This window comes from Heterocephalus glaber, unplaced genomic scaffold, assembly GCF_053883595.1.
Source record: "Heterocephalus glaber isolate CG9 unplaced genomic scaffold, H.glaber_assembly_v1.0 deba00000122, whole genome shotgun sequence".
Classification (NCBI taxonomy): domain Eukaryota; kingdom Metazoa; phylum Chordata; class Mammalia; order Rodentia; family Bathyergidae; genus Heterocephalus; species Heterocephalus glaber.
In genome coordinates, this window is record NW_028258138.1 from 12,116,734 (window position 1) to 12,138,274 (window position 21,541).

The 21,541-nt window shown below is 42.9% G+C and overlaps 1 protein-coding gene across 10 annotated transcripts in view; it reads left to right on the forward strand.

The window, feature by feature from the left end:
- Positions 1-21,541, forward strand: part of Tiam1 (TIAM Rac1 associated GEF 1) — a 384,121-nt gene that overhangs the window by 314,218 nt on the left and 48,362 nt on the right. For all 10 annotated transcript variants that reach the window (XM_087213203.1, XM_004842270.3, XM_087213200.1 and 7 more), the window contains 3 exons: positions 3,458-3,539; positions 9,903-9,989; positions 15,520-15,744. In XM_087213203.1, coding sequence (XP_087069329.1) covers positions 3,458-3,539; positions 9,903-9,989; positions 15,520-15,744 — 394 coding nt within the window. The remainder of the gene's footprint in view (positions 1-3,457; positions 3,540-9,902; positions 9,990-15,519; positions 15,745-21,541) is intronic.

Genomic DNA, 21,541 nt, shown 5'->3' on the forward strand with positions numbered 1-21,541 from the left:
CTTACACGAGAAACCCAAATATAAATAAAGAACAAAATAAAAGATAGCTAATAGGAAATAGGGAGCTAGATCTTTTGCAAAAGGAAAGGGAGCAGGAGATGGAGGGAGGGAAGAGAATGAGAACAATAATCAAGATGTGCTATGTGCGTGTACCAACTCCCCTTGAGGAATGTAATCGTCATGTACTTCAAGCGTGGACTAATAAAAATAAAATTTAAAAATAGGTATCAGCAAAAGTTTGTATTAAATCTGAAAGGTCTTATAGGAAGGTCTAGTTATTTATTTGGGTGGCCAGCATAGTCTCTTGCTTACAAGTAACTAGGAATAGTTAGTTGTTTGTTGATCTGCTTTGCTAGTTGAGGAACTCTGAGTGACGCCCTTCTGACTACTTTTTCATGATTAGTTGGTTATCTGGTCTACCCCATGAAATGATCATGAGCCAAGCTGTAGTTTATGGAGGCGTGGGCTTTTCTGAAATTGACAGGTGGGAATAGAGTCCACAGAAGCACTGATTGATTTGTTTATTTATACATTCATCAACTACTTAGCATTTGTGTGCTGACATGGACCTAACAATTCTAGCAATTGGGGATACACGTACACACCAAAAAATAAAAATAAAAAAAGAACCTAGCTCCTGTTTGGACCTCTACTCAGGTTTGCAGAGAGGGATATAAGAACATGTCAATGACAGGGAACGGTCAAAGCTGGGAAAAACGATGTTGGGACAAGTGGGTTGAAAGACATGGGGATATTTTGGAGCTTAGGCAGGGCATTGCAGCAGAAAGGTGAATAAAATGAGGGTGAGCCTTGGAGGTAACTTAACTCCACAATTCTGATTGAAAAATTTGTTCCATAATTCTGCTTGTAACTGAATTGCAAGCATCTTTGTATTTTACTTGCAATTTGTGAACTGAGGTATCACTGTATTTTGTAAAAAGTGCCTAGGCAGAGGGAACAAAGCTGGCCAAGACCCAGGCAGGGGAGGAGGTAGCTGTCCTGCTATCTGAGGAGGGCGAGTGCAGAAGGTAAGAAAGAAGGATGTAGAAGGGGCCATGTGGGGCCAAATGGGAGGGAATTCTCAGGAGAGAAGGGACATTGCAGCTGGCCCCCACATCCATGGATTCCACATTGTGGACTCCACCAATTGCTGATGGAGAGTGTTTGGGAAAAAATATATTATTGGTGATTGGTTCTGTGTAGCTAGAGTCTTTAAGGTTGCATCTGTACTGAACACGTACAGACTTTCTTTTGTTATAATTCTCTACATAACACAATGTAAGAACTATTTACACAGCATTTACGTGGTATTTGATATTATAAGTGAGCTAGAGATTCTTTAAATTATATGAGAGAATGTGTTTGGGTCATATGAAATACGATACCATTTTATGTAAGGGACTCGAGCATGTGTGGATTTTAGCATTCTGGGATAGCAGGGGTCCTGGAGCCAGGCCCCCACAGTTACCTGGAGATGCCTGTGTTTGGCTTCTGCTGTAACAGGCTCTTGCGGCTGACATGAGGCAAGGGGATGTAAGAGATGAGCCCACGGGGCCCATAGGCAAGGAGCCGTAGTAGAGGCCACAGGTGCTGGTGGCTTGGGCTGGGGCACCCAAAGAAGACAGAAGAAGAAATGCTTATGATTTCATAAGAACTCAAGTGCCTCACTAAGCACAGTTTTTCTGACAATCCAGTGTTTTTCTCCAGTTTTTGAAAAGGGGGAAAACGTGCAACTACATTGATTTAATCAAGAAAGTAAATATGTGTGACTTCGCTGTTAAAAGGATTTATGTACTAAACAACTGAATTTCAAATTTTCTAGCTCCAGATACTGTGGTTGCATTGAAAAAATATTTTTAATCACAGACTTTTCTTTTTTAAAAAATGTGTTCATACCCGGGGATTTAGCTCAGTGGTTCCACCGCCTGCCTCGCAAGTGCAAGGTCCCGAGTTTGATCCCTGGTACCAAAAAAAAAAATGTGTTCATATGGGTGATTCATAAGAAGTACTTCTCCATGGAGAACTGTACCATATCCATATCTTGACCCTTTTCGTTTCCTTTTCCCTCCTCTCCCTCCTGTCTTTCCCATCTCCAAACCCCCTTCCCAGTTTTTATATATTTTACTGGAACTTTTAGTAAACTCGGCTTTTAACCCACCTAAAAAAAGGCAGGGTGGCCCAGGGGCCTGTCTGTATGATATCAAGGTGCCTGAGATTAGAAAAAGGCTGAAAGACTTGCACAATTCTAAAGGAAAGTAGGTGGTATCAGGAAAGAATAACAAAGATGATGGTTCACAGAGGTGTACAGTGTCCCACGGGATCTTTGCAGAGACCATTAGGACAAACAGTTGTATACTGCCATCTGGGGGACCAGTTTGGCTCTTGAGAATCTTAGAAAAATAAAGCCCAGGCTCCAACTAAATTGAAGAGAATGCAGTGGATAATGTTTCACTGAGCACTGTATGAGTTAAGCTAAACATTGTAAACTTTAAAGAATTTGGTGTTTATAATTTCGGTGAGTATATTTTCTGGAGTAAAAATTAGTGTAACTGATTTTTAATTTGCGAATTTATTTGGATGAAATATTTCTGAAATATACAAATAAAATCCCAGTCAGTTTTACCCTTAATGCATTACTCTTTCTGGAATGGCACCAGAAAGACCTAGATTCAAATCTCAGCTCTGCACATGCTGGAATTATAAATTGCGGAAATTACTTCCTCTTCAGTCTTGCCTTTTTTATTTGTAAAATGGAGATCATACTGTCTTATAGAGTATAAGAGGCAAAGACACATAGTTGGAACTTTATAAGTTTTTGTCTTGAAGATGATAGGTCCAGATATATGAAAATGAAATAGCAATTAAAGGACAATGTTTTTGATGTGTAAAGTATATATTATTTTTATCCTGAGATACAGAAAACCTTTTCTAGGCTCTCTTGGGTGTACATATGGCTGGATTAATTTGTGTATTTAAGTTTTCTTTGGTTAAAAGAGAATACTTTCCATTTACATAATTAGTGGTCGGTTTCACTGTTTCTATTCATGTCTACCTAGTGGTACTATCATGAATTTTTCAAGTAAAGTGGTGTGTGAAGAGAGAGGAAGAGATGCATAGAGATTTCCCCTGTATTCATGAAATTCACGCCAATGTTTTTTACCCTCCTCCTAGTTTTAATAAATAGATCCCTGCCAGTACCAGAAATTTTTATTTTGATTAATTTAGCATTCGTTTTCAGGTCTGTGATGGATCTCAAATGAGACTAGATATACAGAGCTAAGGTGGGGAATGGAAGATCTGTGTTTCTACTCTGACTTCTAAAAGGTTTAAAAACTCTGGTGTGGTGTGAATGTGTATTCAGGTATCAGTTGTGAAAAAATAGCTTTCTGTAATGATGATGATTCCTAGGAAGTTCTTTAGAATGAAACCCTAATTAGATCTTCTTGGTCATTTGCAGCTGTATAAAGAGATTGAAATTTGTCCAAAAGTCACGCAGAGCATCCGGATCGAGAAGTTGGACACAGCGGCTGATAATTACGGTAGGTTTCCTTGCCTTTGATTTTTGGTGTTTGTGTTTCCAGTTAAAGCATTACCTGTGCAGACGTGCATTTATTTACTATTCAATAAAAAGCCTTGGGGGCCTATTTACAGCAGAGCACATCTGGCTCCCATGCTGTGGAGAACTCCTGAACTAGAAAAAGGAGGTATTTATGCCACGTACTGTGAAGGCCGTACATTTCTTTCTTTTTTTCATGACTTCTCTACTCATTTTATTGTTGGAAGAAATATTGCAAGACACTTATAGCTAATGTTTCTGCTTTAAAATAAGGAATTAAACGAAACATCACAAGAAGAGACAGTGGATGCATACTATACATTTGCAGGAAAGTGGCTAAAATGATAATAGTAATCAATAGTGTTTGTGTAAGAAAGAATTGCACTTGAAAAATTTAAAAAGTAAGCAAAAATCTCTAGGTTCATGTATAAGTCTATCAACAAAGTTTGGTGATCTATAACCTTTCTAGGAGAAGTATTTGTTTAAATTAAGTTAAAAAAAAGCCTTATAAAACTAACATAGCAGTGAGTCATTCATTTAAAATAAAATTGTCTTGGACTTTGAGTGTTTTTACAGACTTTCCCCACAGTTTGTTGCTCAGAAAAGACTGCAACACAACTAAACCAAGATAACACTTTGTTGATATTTAGGACAAATTTGGGGTGATTGGTAAATGTTCAAATGTGCTGTACAAAGGCTGTACATTTCTTAACTAGTCATTGGGTTTTGCGATCCTAAGAAGAAGATGGATGCAGTGGAAGTAGATTATTTTATAGAATGATATGCCTCACACAGAAAGGAATTACCTGTTCACACCGCTCTCACAAGCATAGGCACTGCCCACCTTCCTCCCCACAAGTGAAGTTAAAGTTTTGGTGTTGTGTTGGGGGTCCCCAAGATCACTGGTACTTCTGTCCCAAGGAAGGCAGTGAACTGACACAAAGCAAAGTCAGCAGAGAGAAAAGGTGAGGGTTAAACATCTAGTGGAAATGGTGTGTTTATCTGTGATTCTTCTAGTGGGGTCACAGAAGATGGGGTTACTTCCACCAGCAACAAATTTGTGACAATATGTGGGAAATACTGCTCTCTAGGAAAATCCTCTAGAGATTTAGAGCTTTCTTGAGAGGCTGATCATGTAGGCACTGACTGCCTCGCATAAACCAAATTCTGGCCTCCCAGGAAGAAAGCCGGTGTTCATCATCAATCACGTTGTCCTATAGGTTAGGCACATAGAGTCCTGTTGGGGCGTTGGGAATTCTCCCCAAATCCAGGCCCCCAGATGCCAGCCAAGAACCACACTAGTAAGCAGGACTTTCAGAGATTTGCAGTGAGGCCGGCTATGTTAATGGTCCTCTACATGATTGTCTACACTCAGTTGCGGTAAAATAATCAATGCTTTCCGTATCTTTAAGACTAATCTTTTTTTCTTAGCATATCGCTTAAATAGTAGCAGAGTGGCATTTGAGTAAAATAAATGGGGAAATCCATACTATGCAGTATCAGTCAGGAGAGGCGAGGTTAGCTTAGGTAACAAGCAGTCACCAAACCCATGGGCTTCAAACAGTGAACACTCACATTCACCAGGTATTCTGTGTGGGTTGGCTGGGACTCCAGGTTGTCCTTCCAGCAACACTGGGCCTGGAGTGGCTGCCACCTGGGTCATTGCCCATTGCTTTGCAGAGGGAAAAGAGAGGAGGTGGTTAAGCGGATGTTGGCTGATGCACAATTGCAGGACTAAGTGAGTCACATGGCCACACCTCCCTGTCCTCCCTACAGGGGAGAGGACAAATGTGGTCCTAGTAAATGATGGCAGAAGGTCACAATTCCTGGTGAAACTATATAAGGACCATTACATATGCACACTTAGTATTTCTCTGAAGCATTACGCTCTTAGAGTTTGAGAATCTCCAAACCCTTTACTGAGGAGTGGGGTAATATAGTCCTTCTGCACCTTCTCCCTGGGGCAGCCAATCCTCATCACAGTATACTTATTAGTGTTTTGGCCTAATGAGGAGGAGCTAATTTTGAAGCCCTGGCCACTTGCATGACACCTTCACGCTATTTACTGCCTGACCTTAAAACTCAAGACATCTGAAAGGCTGAAGGACATTTTTGATGATAGGGAATTGATGTGCATGACAGGCTTATTATGCGGCACAAGTGTGACCTTAGTGCTTAAAGCTGGAGTTGGTGGCAGAGGTATAAATAAGAGCCTGGGCCTCCAAAGTCACAAGCTCTGCAATGATTGTGTGTTTTCTTTTTAGTTTACTTAATTTTTGTTGAGTAAGAGTAAACTAGGAAGGATCAAGAGAAGGCTGGATTTCAAGGGTCTTGGGGTGTTACTCTAAGACTGAATGATTTGGGGCCTGAGAAATAGGAGCTGGACATAAAACCTCTATTCAGTATTTCCCTGTTATATGAGGAGGATATATGATGGTCTGCAGAGGTCTGAAATTGCAGCTCCTACCAAATCCTACGCACTTTTTTTTCCCTATACATACATACCTATGAAAAAGCTTAATTTATAATTTAGGCACATCAAGGGATTAGCAATAACTAATAGTAAAATAGGACAATTATGTTATGCTATAATGAAACTTGACCAGAGATAACTGAAATCACGGAAAATGAAACTGCACGTAAGGGGAGACCACTGTACTTCTTATCCTTTTTTATACTTTTTATTAAAATGACCCAATTGCTCCCGGAACCCCTTTGGCTTCCCATGGCGAGGGCATTGTAAGGCACCAGATGTCCATCTACATGGTATTTTAAACAGGGCTTCTCAAACTACTTAATGAAAAGAATAAAGAAGAAGGCATTTTTGTTTTAATTTCCAATCCTTCGTAACTGCACTGCTTTTGCATGATGTCAAGTCCCCTGCTTGCAGGTGGTGGTGATGGCACATTGCCACAAGAGGCTCGCAGGGCTGTCTCCATTTCTGACTTTCTGCTACTATCAGCAGCAAGTAGCTGGCACCAGCTCCTGAACTTCTCTTTGGAGGACCCTGCTGTGTGTGGCTGATAAGCTCAGTGAAACCACCGGGCAGTGCTCATGTTCTGTGGCAGAAGCTGTCCCAATATTGATGAGGAAGGCTAATGAGCCCTCCAGCCCTCAGAGACATGACTGCCCTCTGACCTCAAAACCTACTACCCAGGAGTCTAAATTCAGCCCCTCTGCATCCCCGATTCACACCTTTCTCAGTGTGGCTTCCCTTTATGGATCGAGGTCAGTGTATGTAAAGGCCACAGACCCCCAGCACCAACATAAAACAGCTTCACGATGTACATCAGATGCTGCTTTCTATTTTAGAACTTTAGGGAAGAAAACACAATCTAATGGTCCAAGTGGCTGAGCAAATTAAGAGTTGATGCTTAACTTCTCTCTCTCACCACTTTATCTCTCAGGTGGCTTTTCGACCTTACTGTTGGAATTAGTTCCAAAGACCACACCATATGTAGACTGACAGGCTACCTTCAGATGGCAGGATGCACCATGGCAGCCACTGGGCTTGCCTTTTTCCCTGGGTACTTCTTGATTTTAATCATGTGCCTTCCTTACGTGTAGGTGTCTGCTCCAGACCCTGGATTCCGGCTTTGAGTTCTTGTCTGTAGTGTGTCATGTTATGAGTGTCCCTGGGCTATGAGTTTCAGGATGAGGGGTCCTGTCATTGCCCATCATAGGAGTTGGTCTCAGTTCCTTCACTGGGTTTTAAACACTTCCTTCTCAAGATCCTTATTCAAGTTGCTGCTCCTGATACCTTCCTGTTTTTGCAGCGGACAGCCTTCTAGGCTGTCGGCACTTCTGGTTTATATAGAATGAGCGCCCTCTGCCCCCTGTTGGCAGTCGTGTTGAACTGCGTTAGAGTTGTGTGCTGAGAATTAGAACATTGCTCTCCTACTTAAAAGGGAAATCAAATCTGACTTTGCTAATTAATGGTTAAGATCATTATGTGTTTCATTCACCTCAAAATACACCAGCTGCAGGGTGTTCCGTATCTTCTTATCTCTGTTGATGTGGGAGATAGTTGCTGATCTCCTTATCTCTGTTAATGTGGGAGATCTTTCCGGAAGCCTAAGAGCAGCTCCTGCTGATCTGCTCCCTAAGATGGCCTCTGGCATCGATCTTGCGCAAAGTGCTGTCTACATCTGTAAATTTTGGCTTCCTTGAGTGATCTTCAAAAAGGAATTTATGCTTATTATCCTGTCTTGTGCCCGCTTTCCAATCACAGAGATTTCCCCAACAACTCTCGGCCTGTCCCTGGTGCAGCACTTCATGTCAATTCAGTCTTCAGGCCAAATGGCTTCCCCACTGTCACTTTTTGCTTCAAACCTTCTGATTATTAAAAATGAAGACAAGGCAGAGGAGGAATAGATTAAATGCATACCTGAGTCATCTCCATCTATGAAGTGTGATCAAAATATACGTTGAGTGTTTAAATTTTTAAAACTATTACAGAAGATGACACAGTGCATTAATCTCTCTCAAATCCCCCCCCCCTTTGCTTCAACACTGAGCCCATCCTTCTTGCCACTTTTGGAAGCAGCTCTGGAGGACCTCTTTCATGAGTGTCTTTACAAGGTGTCCTCAAAAATGCAGTGAATGTCGCTGCTGAGTGCCGTCCAGCAGAAACTCAGGCTCATCAGAGCATTATGGTGTTTCCTCACCATGCAACTTCTGGCTCTACCTCAAAGTCAAAGTGACCATGAAAGGTGAATGTTTTGGATCCATTCAGGACTGATAGCACAACAAAAGGTAGTCCTGAAAGAAGACTTTCAGAATTCTTCCAGAAAGTGGCAAGGACAGTGGGATAAATGTATGTGAAGTAAGAGGGTACATATTGAGGGGGAATTAATAGTAACGTGTCTTACTGTAATAGATTTTTTAAAAATTTAAACATTCACATAGTTTTTGATCACACCTCATAGTATGCCTTAAAGTGACTTTCAGCAGGCTCCCAAAATATTTCCATCTCTTCCATCTTCCAGTATTTAGCAAGCTGGTTCCTCCACACCCCATCAGGGTACTCGTTTAAAAAAATGCCTTCGGAATTTTATAGTATTATGTCATCTCGGAAAGGAAATGCTTATTTTTTGTGAATCCTACTCAACCTTTCCTGTGACATAGCCCTTCAGTCTGTGTCTATTCTAATAGATAAAAGGAAAAAAATTACTGAAATACAAATAAACACACCTGTGTTGAGGTTGATGTCTCTAAAATGCTTCCTGTGTAAACACTTTTCTGAGGCTTCTTGAGATTTAATCTAAAAGTTGTAAGTTTTTATAAGAATGAAATTCAAACTAAGAGAATCAAATGAAGACTTTGGAGAGTTGTCAGGTGCAGCCTTGTGCTCTTCTTCATGCGAAGGAGTTATAGGGTCTAGGGCAGTGGGCAGTGCGTTGGCAAGAAGTTTGTCTCTGGGGGGTGATTCATTTCCTGGTCCTCCTCTGTCTTCAGTGTCGAGATGAATGTCTATGATATGGAATCGTGTTCTCCCAGAGCTGAAGTTATTGCAGGTCTTTACAATCGTGCTCCTTCCCTTTTAAAAGTATCTCCTAATGAACTTTTTCCTTCAGAAAAGTAGGTATTGGTTCGGACATTGAATAACTGATTAGGAAAGAGTTTTCCACGAGGCTGTTTAGAAGCCAAGGTGACCAAGTCTTGTAACCACAGGGTGGAGAGCAACCAGGATCTCTGAACTGTTTGCATTATTTCCCTTTCTGAAGATGCAACATAGCCCAAGGCTGATTAGCTGATAATCTTGTGATCATTACTAGAGTGAAAGTCAATTAATCAGTTTCAAAATGAAATGGGATTTGTAAAGTGAGTCATTACTTGTCCCTGTCTGCAAAATTTTATTAAAGCAATGTCTATTGCCAGTACCTGCGGATGAGCATACATCATGTAATGGAACAGTTTTTATGCACCCTAGGATGTAGATTGGATGAGGAAAATGTAAGAGACCTTGTGTTTTGTGCTAATCTTTCTGTTATATGCTGTGGGGGAGAGTGTGGAAAAGGCAAAATGATGACATTTACAATACTTCCTGACAAGGGCAGGAAGCAAGGTGATGCAAAATAATTTTCTTCCACTCGTGTTGATAGGTAGTAGTGCAAAGACTGATGTAGATGGTGATGTTTATTTTTATAAGTAACTACTTCTTTTAGAGTGATCTAAAAATACATTTTTCTGCTTTGTAAAACAGTACAAACAAGGAAAAAAACCCCACTCTTTCCAAAGTATAACCCAAAACATTAAACATATCTAGTTCACAGCAGGTACTTCCTGTTGTTTGCTAAACATTCAGAAGGTGTGAGCCCTACAGATCTGTCTTTGTGTTTCTCAGGGTTTTCACTTTCTTCTGTGGAAGAAGATGGTGTTCGAAGACTATATGTGAACAGTGTGAAAGAAACCGGATTAGCTTCTAAGAAAGGTAGGTTTCGAAGTGTCTCTGTCTCTTTTAAATTCTCTCTGGGTTTCTGTACTGGGGGATGAGACAGATACAGCTAGAGGGTTCAGATAAAGAATATATGACCATTGCCTCATTGAAAACCCACCCAAGGAGTACGGATTTTATTCCATTAACAGGTGTACAGGAAATGTCATATTCTTGGATTTCAAATTCGATCCCGAGCCCATCTCCCCGGGGCTTATGGGACGTTTCATTCTAATCATGAGTGGTTGTTCTTCATCCGCTGGGAGGCTGTGGTGGTTTGTGGGGTTCTTGCTGGAGCAGAACTTGTGGGAAGAGCTCTCTGCTTTGGTGTTTGCTGGTCAAAGCCATTGCCTGAGCCTGCAGAGCTGCTTTGAAGGAGATGCTCTGTTGCTTCCATTCCTGGAGAGCCTTGCAGAAATGAGAACCTGGCTGTGGCTTTAAGGCCCAGCCTTCTTGGCCCACCCTGAAGACCTCTTCCCTATGTCCTGCCTGCTCCCGTTGGCTCTCAAAGGGCTCAGAATGTACTGGGGCTCCTCCTGAACCCTAGCTCTCCATCTTCTTCCTACTCCTGGAGAATCTTTTCATCCCAGGATGACAGCTGCTCCTCCGAATTCCATGATTTTTGCATCTGTGGATTCCACCAACTGCAGAAAACCTTTGCAGAACAAAATAAAAAAAGAAGTTGCATCTATACTGAACTTGTGCCTGCCTTTTTGCGGGGTGTGTCATTGTTCCCTAAACATTATAATGTAATGACTATTTACATAGCATTAGGAAGCATAGGTAATGTGGAGGTGGTTTAAAGTGTATGGAAGGCGGGGCCGGGGATTTAGCTCAGTGGTTTTGCCACCTGCTGCGAAAGCGCAAGGACCTGAGTTCGATCCCTGGTACCAACAACAACAACAACAAAAATAAAGTGTATGGAAGGATGTGTGTAGGCTGTAGGGAACTACCATCCGTGTTATACAGAGGACTTAAGCATCTTCAGATTTGGGTATCCGAGAGGACTCCTGGAATCAGTCCCCCCGTGGATACTGAGGGAAGACCAGGTTTGCTCGACAAATGACCACAAACTGGAGGGCCTAAAACCACAGAAACCTTGGCTCTGACAGGCGATCAGGCTGGAAATCTGAAATCAGGGTGTTTGGATCGGGTCTTTCTGGAACCAGTCAGGGAAGTGTCTATCAGGTGTTTCTTCCTAGCTCTGGTGCCTACCAGCTGTCCTTGGCATTCCTTGGCTTACAGCTGTTATCAGCCCATTTCTGCCTCTGTAGTCCATGGCCTTTCCTGTGTGTCCTTCTATATCTTACAGCGCCTTCTTCTACAAACATCACAGCACTCACCCTAACTCATTATGAGTTCATTATAACTTAATTATACTAGGAATAGTATAATTAATTATATTATAATTATTATTTTCATGATCTCAAAACTATATCTGAACATTTTTCCAAAGAAAGTCACATCCTAATGCTCTGAGTAGTCATGAATTTTAGGGGACACTAATCCACCACCAGGCTTACCATGAACAAACCGGGTAGTGAGGCAGGGCTTGAACCCCACTTTCATTTCTTTCTTCTTGCCTTGGAATTGTTTCTTTATTGAGGCAGGGGCAGAATAACACGTTGATGTCACAGTCCAGCACATGGGGAAGAGTTATGTTTAGCAATCATCACCTGTGCCCGGGTAGGAACCGGTGAACAGGGCAGCCAGGGAACGAAGGAACACTTGTCTTTTCCTCCCCTTGCACAGTCTAACCTGGCATGTGCTGGGTGGATGGTGGCTTGAAAGTCCCGGAGCCGGCCGTGTTGCCTTGTGCTGTTGAATTGGAGAAGCGCAATCCACAGCCCAGCTGTGCACAGGAACGGCAAAGGTGTGACAAGTGGCAGAGACACTCAGGATCTTTTATCTGCTGACAGCCAAGGAGGGGGCCTTTCCTGCTTTCCCCTTCAGAACTTTCAAGCGTGGAACCCCGAGTTGGACACAGACACTGAGCCGGGTATCAGCTAAGAGCAGAGATGACGGCATTTATTCCTCTTCGAACCCAGAGGCTGATCTTTATCTCGTTCAGCAGCTCGAGTGCCCGTTGGCGTGCCGCGGGGGTGGGGAATGTGCGGCCCTGGTTTCAGTCACATCCTGTTGTAGTTCTCTGAATCCGAGAACTCTGGTGTTTGATGAAAACAGTCATCTGCTGCAACCCCCCTTCCCCAAGTGGCTGTCTTCTTGCCAACTGACAAAAGAAATGGGCCATGAACACTATCGCAACACCCTACGCGTGGAAGGCTGTGTCAAGAAAGATATTCAGGGCATTATATGCTAGATCTAGTCTGTAATTATGAAGACACCCGCGTAATGGAGAGCTCACTTGCCATAATCCTCCTTGTGCATTATTTCTGGTTGTAATCTATTCTCTTCTTTCCGTTTCTGTCTACTTTCTAGTTGAGCCTGATTCTTCTCTGTAGCCAGGCCTTGATACTGTGTTGCTCCTGTTACTCCTGCTCAGTCTTTTCTTTTCCAGATTCAGCACTTCTAGATCCTTGAACTGTTCATGAGAGTGTAGAATACAACTCCAGTCACTGCCCTTTGGACAAGGTCCAGGTGTCAGTAGCCCTGTTAATGTGACCAGAACGCAGTGCATCCAGGGAGAGAGAGAATCCAGTGGAATGTGGCCTAATTGGGTCTGAAGAGTCTGTTTGCATTAAGTTAGCCTGTTTAATTTTTTCTTTATTTTTGTTACTCATGTGAGGCCTTCGGATACCACACACTATAGCTCAGCCCCAGATTCCTGTTCCTATCCACTCCCTGTCACGCAGAGCCTGCTCCGAGTTGGGCCTCATATTGGCTGTACATGATAAGTTGACTTTTGTGCTTTTGGGGGGTGTTTCATACATTATCTCCATTCGCCCTGGCCATGTCTGTTTTGGCCTGTTGTGCTGATTCTTGGAGTCGTCTCAGAGTCATTTCTTGTTATCTAATTTATTTTCTTGATGGCCAAACAGGACAGACCTTGGTCAAAAAAGCCATGTGTCATATTACTCCAGACAGCACGAACACTTCACAGCTTTTTCCATGGTCAGATTTTTTTTTTTTTTTTTTTTTTGCTTTGTTTTGTTTTTAGTTGAGGATTATTTCTGAGCAGGCTACCATTTTCTGTTCGAAAGAAAAGTTTTTCTCTTTCTGAATGTTGAGAGCTAATGTCTATTGGATGTCCTCAATGTACCACAAGTTCTACATGGATTAGTTCACTCCCTCTCACTTAGTGAATGTTTCCTTCTTACGTTTGAGGAAACTGAGGCTTGGAGAGATTCAGTAACTGCCACTGAGCCATTACATGGTGACAGAAAGACCCTTGTGAGGCACTTCATTGTCTCAATTGTTGGGCAGCCCCCTCGTACTTACTCACATTGAGAATACCCAAGTCAGGTAGCACCGGGACTCTTTGATCGTACAACAAACTGGGTGGCTTAAAAGAATAAAATTTTATTTTCTCACAGTTCTAGAGAAGTCAGAAGTCTTAAATCAATGTATCCACCGGACATGCTCCCTTCAGGGGCCCTCCTGGGGAATCCTTTCCCCCTGAGTCAGTTTCTGGTGACCCCAGATGGTCCTTGGCTTGTGACAACCTCACTTCACTCTCTGCCCCCTTTCTCCACATGGCTTCTATTTCTTCTTTCTAAGCCTCTCTTCTCTGTGCCACCACAAGAACGTTTGTCCAAGAGTTGGAGCCCATCAGGTAATCCAGCACGGTCTTTTCCCAAGTTCCTTCATTTATTTACAACTGCAAAGACCCTTTTTCCTAGTAAGGTCACGATTATAGGTTCTGGCCTGTGGATATATCGTCCAGCCTACTGCACTTTCCCATTCTGGCAATTATATGAACCAAGAACTTCTTTTTGAAAAACCTCATACATATTTTTAAGGTTTAAGTCTTTTTATCCTTATATTAAGTCTTGTGATATCTACTCGTACATACTTAGCTGGCTTCAAGAAAAGGACAAAATACAACACCCAAAATCCTTTTTTCCATATATGGAAATTTTATATTTTCAATTCAGATATTGATTCCCAAATCTTTTACCTAAAAATGGAAATGGGTAGTTTCGCAGAATTGTGTCCTCCTGTATAGGGACACGATTTCCCTTCCGTTAAGTATTTCAGACACCAGTGAGGATGGCCAGGCATGTGCCTCAGGGACACTGGGATGTGAGACTGCAGAATCATTTTCTACAGAACCAGGGGTGGAACTGCAGATGCCTGAGGAGCTGAGTGGCTTCTCATTTCTGTACTTTGTCAGTTGTCTTTGCCCTTCGTTCCTGCTTCCTCCTTCCAGGTTTCTTTTCCTCGCATCTTTCTTTTTCTCTTTCTCTTTCTTCCTCCTCCTCTTCTTCTTCTTCTTCTTCTTCTTCTTCTTCTTCTTCTTCTTCTTCTTCTTCTTCTTCTTCTTCTTCTTCTTCTTCTTCTTCTTCTTCCTCTTCCTCTTCTCTTCCTCCTCTTTCTCCTCCTCTTCTTCCACTTCTTCCTCTTCTTCCCCTCCCCCCATCCTCCTCCTCTTTCTCCCCTTCCTCCTCTGATTGAATTTAGGACCTTCGCACTGAACCACATCACCAGCCCAGTTTTATTTTTACTTTGACACAGGGTCTCATTAAGCCAATAAATTGTCCAGGCTGGGCTGGAATGTGGAATCACAGGTGGGTGCCACTGTGCCTGGCTTTGCTTTTCTACATTAGGGTATCAGTAAGAAATTAGACTCCTTTTCCCTTCTTAGCTGAAAAGATAGTGTATTTTCCTTCAGGTTCTTCCCTGACCACTCCCTGTCTCAAACTTCTGGAATGTTCCTTTAGTATCTGTTTGAATTTCCCCAGTGTCAGCCATGACTTCCTGTTCCTCCTGTTGGGTTTGTTCTTGGCTGTTCCTTTGAGCCCCAAACTCTGGCCCCTCTCTCAGTGTACTTTTGTGAAAGACTCAGAACACGTTTTGGGGATCTAACTAGAGATATTCACTTCAAGGTCCTAATGTAGTTTACAAAAAAGGGAGGGAGAGGAACATTGCATTTACTTCTGTAAACGGTTGGCTTGAAATGGATTTGGGATGAGACAGCCTTACTTGGGTGATTGTATCCAGAGGGAATTTTTTACATTTTGGTTTCTTAGAAATGATCAGCAGACTTCTGCTTGCTGGACTGGACACATGTGTGCACTGTTACATGAGCATGTGCAAAACATACAATTTCAGACCGTAACATCAGAGGAAAATAGCCAGAATTAGCTCTTGTGAAGGACATACAGGTGGAAGCAGGGGAGAGTTTGTTTAGGGGATGTACTGAGGTCAGGGCAGGCATCTAGAACCTTCTGAAGCCAAGGCCCATGTGGTCACCTGATCACTTTTGAGCCTGGTTGCAGCAGCACCTGTGCTGAGGCCCCTAGCAGGAGCACTTGCTCTCTGTCCCCTTCCGGCAGAACTTCTAAGTTGTTGTGTTCTGATTTGTGTGTACGTATGACATTAAAAATTTTCCATCTTGCGTTGGCAGGCCTGAAGGCGGGAGATGAGATTCTTGAGATCAATAATCGTGCTGCTGGGATGCTGAACTCATCTATGCTCAAAGATTTCCTCTCACAGCCCTCCCTGGGCCTACTGGTGAGGACCTACCCGGAGCTGGAGAGCGGAGCAGGGCTGCTGGAGAGCCCACCGCACCGAGTGGACGGACCTGCGGACCTGGGCGAGAGCCCACTTGCCTTCCTCACCAGCAACCCAGGTAGGGCCGTGTCCCCGGGGGGCCTGGGAGGTGTGCCATGAGACTTCCTCCCTCAGGCAGGCCTGTGATGTGTGTGAGTTGGGCTGATTACTGACCCCGTGCTTCCTGTTGAAATCCCAAAGGGGCACCGAAACTGTTTTTGTCCTGGAATAACCGTTTGGTTACAAATTTCCCTGTCACCCAACCAAAGCTTTCTAGTGCTTTTGCTCTTTGGAATCTTGAAGACAGGCGGATGGGTAGAGGCCACTGTCTGTCTTGGCTATGGACAAAGAAAAGGTGCGGGAATCGTAAGATGTTGCAAGCCTGGCTCCTACCCTGACCTTCCCTGTCACCATCCCCAAAGCCACCCAGCCCTGCTTTTCCTGCTGTGTATGAGAAGCTCGTGAGTTGGGATGGCGGGGGTGGAAATGCGTGAAGAGTTCTTTGGCCCAATGGACTTGGGCTCATCCCCCTTAAAGTCTGAACACCCGCACACCCGCAGGTGCGCAGAACCCGCTGCCCTATCCCTTCTGCTGCTCTTCCTTTCTCTCCTGCTCACTCTGGCATCCTTGTGCTCATTCTAATAGAAGCAGCTTGAGTGCTCCCTGCCCTTGGGCATCTTCCTGGGACCCCACTGAGTTTGCTCCCTCCCCTGTGCCCCCCTGAGCCTGCAAATGCATCTTTCCTATGGGCCCAAGCTCTGTAATACCATCCTTCCTTGCTTGTGTCTTCCAGCACTGGATTTCTGCTCTTCACCTTTATCTCCTGGCTCTTTGCACGTAGCTCACTATACGAGTGACCCTTTCTATTTTCAGCAAGAGAGAGAATGAGCAAGGGAACAAGTGAACAATGTAGATTACTCTTGCTTATTTCTTTATGGCCTGGTTCTGGGACTTGGATCCATTTAATAAGTTGGATTTTGGAGTTATTTTCTTTTCATGGCTTAGGTTAAAAAAAATGGCTTTTTTAGTTTCAGGAAACATCTCAGTTGTAGGTACTTGGGTATCTTTCCATACCATTGTTTTTCAAATTACCTTCTGAAGTTTGGCTGGGTGAGAAGAAGCCCTGTGACCGGTCATTCTTTCGTTCAGTGGCTCTCCGGAAGAATTTGACAGGTTGCAACTTCAGAAAATTGATTGTACTTACAATTATTACTTCTTATATCACTGCGGAACTCCCACCCAACCATGTTTCTAAAAAGTGGCTCCCATGAGTTGTATCCCCTGAATAAAAGGAGTGGAGACCACAGAAGCTGTTCTTGTATGTGGCCACCAGATGGCAGGCTGGATCCCACAAAACTCAGTCCATGAGTTTGTTTCAGGAATGTGGCTGAGATACAGTATTATGTCAGTTTGTATTATTTAAAGGATTTTTAAATAAGCTTGGAATACATGCCACAAGCCACAGCATGTTTTCTTTTTTTTTTTTTTTTGGTATCGGGGATCGAACTCAGGTCCTTGCGCTTGCGCAGCAGGCAGCGAAACCACTGAGCTCAATGCCCGGCCCCCACAACATGTTTTCTATCTGCACCCTTGCTGTGGAGCACGGATGAAAAGCTGGAATTAGCAAACTACAATCCACAAACCAAAGCCAGCACCTGGCTTGGTTTTGCAAATAAAGTTTTCCTGGGACTCAGCCACACCCATTCATTCACCTCTTGTGTCTGACTGCAATTTCATTGCAGTGACACTGTAATTGTGCCAGGGACAAAGTTTGCTGTCTCCTGATAAAAACTGGGGCTGACATTCCTTTTGTTTCTTTAAAGATGATCATCTTTAATGTTCTGGTTTCTTTCTTTTTTAAAAAATTGTGTAATATGTATGTGTTTGGGTATTGTGTCATTAAAAATTGCCTGGTATATACATATCTGTTTAAGAAATACCTGAGTGTATTCTGTGTATACAGCAGCAGTCCTATCTTTTATGTGATGAAGTTTAAACTCATCTGGCCTTTACATCCTACATCTTTAGATTTATTCATTCATTTGTTTTTTCCCCAAAGAAATGGTGATAATGTGAACCTCAGGCATCCTGCCCAGGTCTCTGCCTGTCTGCTTTCTGGTTGCTTCCACTTCCTAGTCCCTATTCCACGGTGAAAGATAAAAGAGGATGCAAGTAAACAGGATAAAATAACGCGTAAGATTGTTCCATAATGAGACAGGAAATAAAGCCACATCTACAGACAGCTGCAGTTAAAATAAAACACGACTGAGAAAATTTGTACAATGGCAGGCTGGACTACTGCCTTGGCCTAAATTTAGAGGTGGCTAATAATAAACATCTTGAGTGGCAGGTTTGAGGTCCGGTGTGGGACCATCTGAAGGTGATCACTCTGACTAGGAGCTTTGGGGTGAGTTTCTCAGGGACCCTGAGGTTCACATCAGCCTGGCTGGTGCCCCTCTGCTGAAGGTTGGCTCTGCATAGCTTTTTCTGCCTCTCAAGTTCAGTTGTGTGGAATAGCTATCCCTCCCTGAGGACCCCGGGGAAAACATGTGATTCACTGTCAAGGTTGGGTTGTTTCTGGACCTCTTTCTCAGGTACAGGTTTGTTTCTTCTATGTAGAAGCATCGCAACCTGGTCGCTGAGAGCAGGCTCTTGAATCAGATTCCTAGGGATTTGTGTTCATTTCGATGTTAGCGTCATGACTCTGAACAGGTCTTGTGATTCCTCTGCCTTATCGTTCCTCGCTACACACTGCCACCTCACTAAGTTGTGATTAAATGAGTTACTAAAGTGTTTAGAATAATACCTACTAAGTGCTCAGTAAATGCTTTGTTTCTAAGGCCAGTCTTTTATGCGGGTCATGAAAATGTGGTCCCTAACCCAAAGTTTTCTTTTTTAATCTTTCTGCCTTCTCCATTTCCATCTGCAGCAGTTGAATTGCCTGACAGTTAATTTTATGAGCTATACCTCGCTTATATTTTCCTTTCCCAGGTAGAAGAAAATGAATTCTGTAGCCTTGAATACTGAGGTCCCAGAGTCCCATTTCCAGAGCTCGTGAATCACTCATCTGGGGTGGGCTCTGGGTTTACATTCCCTGTAGTGGTGGCTTCAAACTCCTCAGGTGATTGGAAGGTAAAGCTGCAGTTGGGAGCCATTACCTTGGGAGTCACCAGCTTTCCTGGTTATTGGTCTTGTTTGTTTTTTTTTTTAATTTCCTGGTGACATTCAAACCTGTAATTTGTTAGTAACATTGCAGAATCTGCTTCCCTAAAATTTTTGTGATGAAAATCTCTTAAGTGTCCACTGAGTGTGTTCTCCTATTTTGATTCAAGGAGGAAGCCTGGTGTGTGGGTTTCCTGGTTGGTTTAGGAAGCCAGGGTGTGGCCAAGGACAGTCTATCCTACATGTTCTCTCTGAGTCTCAGTTTCTTGTCCTTGGCTATTTGCCCTCTGTTCGTTCTGGCTGAAGTCTCACTGGAGCTGCTTTCATCTATTTAGTTTTTAAACCCTGTTTACCCAAATACTACTAGGATGTCCAGGACTAAAAAAAAAAAAAAAAAAATCTTTCAGTGGCCGTTATTCTAGGAAGAACCTCAAGGTGAAGGGGAAGCTGGAGTAGGAAGTCACAGACTGAGGCCTGCGTGAGGTTCCAGAATGCCCCTCTCCTGTTCTTGTGCAATTTATTTTGACTGCTGCTCTCATCTCTAATCTCATCTCTAGCACAGTTGACATTTTGGGCCAGATTCTTCTTTGCTGTGGGGAGCTGTCCCGTGCATTGGTGTCTGGCAGGATCTCTGTAAGCCACTACAAGGCAGTGGTGCCCAGCCCCGAGTTGTACCCAACCGAAATAGCTTCAGACATCCAGTCATGACTCAGGTGGCAAAATCTCCCCTCATTGAGAGCCTCTGTCTGGGTTTACCGGAAGGTACACCTGTGTCACCCTTTGGGAACTATTTCTGTGAACATCAACATAGGAAAGCACATATGGACCTAAAAGAATGTTTAAAAAGTTTTAACTCATTTAGTGAGAGACTTCCAACACAAATTTCCTGACATCTCTTGTCCCCCCTTTTTAATAAGGGAATCAAGAAAAAAAAGTAAATGCTTATTCTGACTGTTGGCCCAAAGGGGAGTAAAATTATTGAGGGCGAGGGTGTAGAACATAAAATTCACAACCGAAAGGAAGATATTGCCTTCAGTAATTATGTGAAAACCCAACTTTTATGCAAATTATAAGAATCACAGTTCAAGCGGCATCCTTGGGGTCTTTCCAAGGTTTCAAGTGTCTGTTTGTCTCCCTTGTTTTCAGTTCCGGGTTCAGGGCTAACATTCTTTTTTGTGGAGAATGGCATTTTGAGGTGAATGCCTCGAATTCCACTTGTTCAGCTGGGACAAAACAGGTGCCTTGGTTTATCTCAATGAGTACCTCATGTTACAATAAAAGCACCAGGGCTCCAGGGATAGAGATTGCTTCTTACTTGAAAAATAGTTATTCTTGCATTTGAGCTAAAGAAAGCGGAGAGTCTGTGGCTAACAGCAGGCCCACGACACATTAGAGACAGTTAGGGACTGGCAGCCTTAGACTTGTGGAGTCAGATCCTCTGATGAGCCTCGGAACATCTGTCAGCTGCCAAGTGGAAGCTTCTGGGCTCCGGGTGAGTGCAGATGTCCCTCCTGCAGGAAGTAGATTAAGCAGCGTTTGTTTAACAGGAAAGACTGTCTGATTGCCATGAAAGTCCAAGGCACTTTGCTTCGGAGTGGGGAATTGTTACCACCAGTCATGGGCAGCTGCTAGATTTGCCCTAGCTGCACGTGCTTCTGGATAGTACTCATAAAGTGGAAGGTTCTATTTTGGTCTGATGTTCCATGGAGATTGTCTGGGGCTGGATTCTGAAAACCAGAGACAGTCAGGCAGCAGGGAGGGGCGGCAAAGAAAGAGGAACGGCACAGATTTATCTTCCTGCAAACAAATATGGCCCAGAGTTTCAGATTCCCTGAAGTCTCACAGATACCAGGCAGCACATGGTCCCCTGTTTGTTTGTCGATAAAATTCAGAGCCATGTGTGCCTTGGAAACTGCGTGCTATGCTTTTTATCACGTTGCACATGGCCTACTATCTGCCTGGCCTACTGTGGTGGGTGGGAGGGACCCAAATGCCAGTCATGACTTCCAGTGCAATTCAATTGATGACAACTGTCAAATCCTATGTATAGAAAAACATGTTGTTTTGGAGACTAAGAGCTACATTTTCATATTTCTAAAGCTCACTGATGTACCTTATATTTGATATTCATGAGCTCATCCAACAGGATGAGAAAGCCTAAATCTACACTTTGTATGGGTTTCAAAATTTTTGTAGGAAAAAAAGACACACTGAGATTTTGTGAAATTTGACTGGCAAAAAGTTATTTATCCAGTTAAGTTTACATTATTATGTTGTCCTGTTTTTTTCATAATGTATATACATATTTAGCTCTCCCGAATTTATATATACTGGATTTTCACTATAATGGTTTTCTTTTCTCTTAGCTATATTAGAGGGGTAGTAATTTATTTTTATCTTATGTATTATGAGTGTGTTTATACAGAATTCTTATAATCCTGTAACAGTAATATAACAGAAGAGCAAAAATAAAATAATATCATAATAATTGAATCCCAGCTGAGCATCTCCATTGGGAGCCTGACCTTTTCTTGCCCCACCTCCAATCATTTTCTCCCACAGAGATTTAAACTCAGGTGTTAATAATGAGGGCCTCTGGGCAAATGTGTGAAATGGAGACTTTTTAACACTCATTGCTCATATAGCTCATCGGGTGAGGATTTTTTTTTCTTCCTTTGATAAATTCCATAAGAAGCCAAGTGAATCAGTCTAAT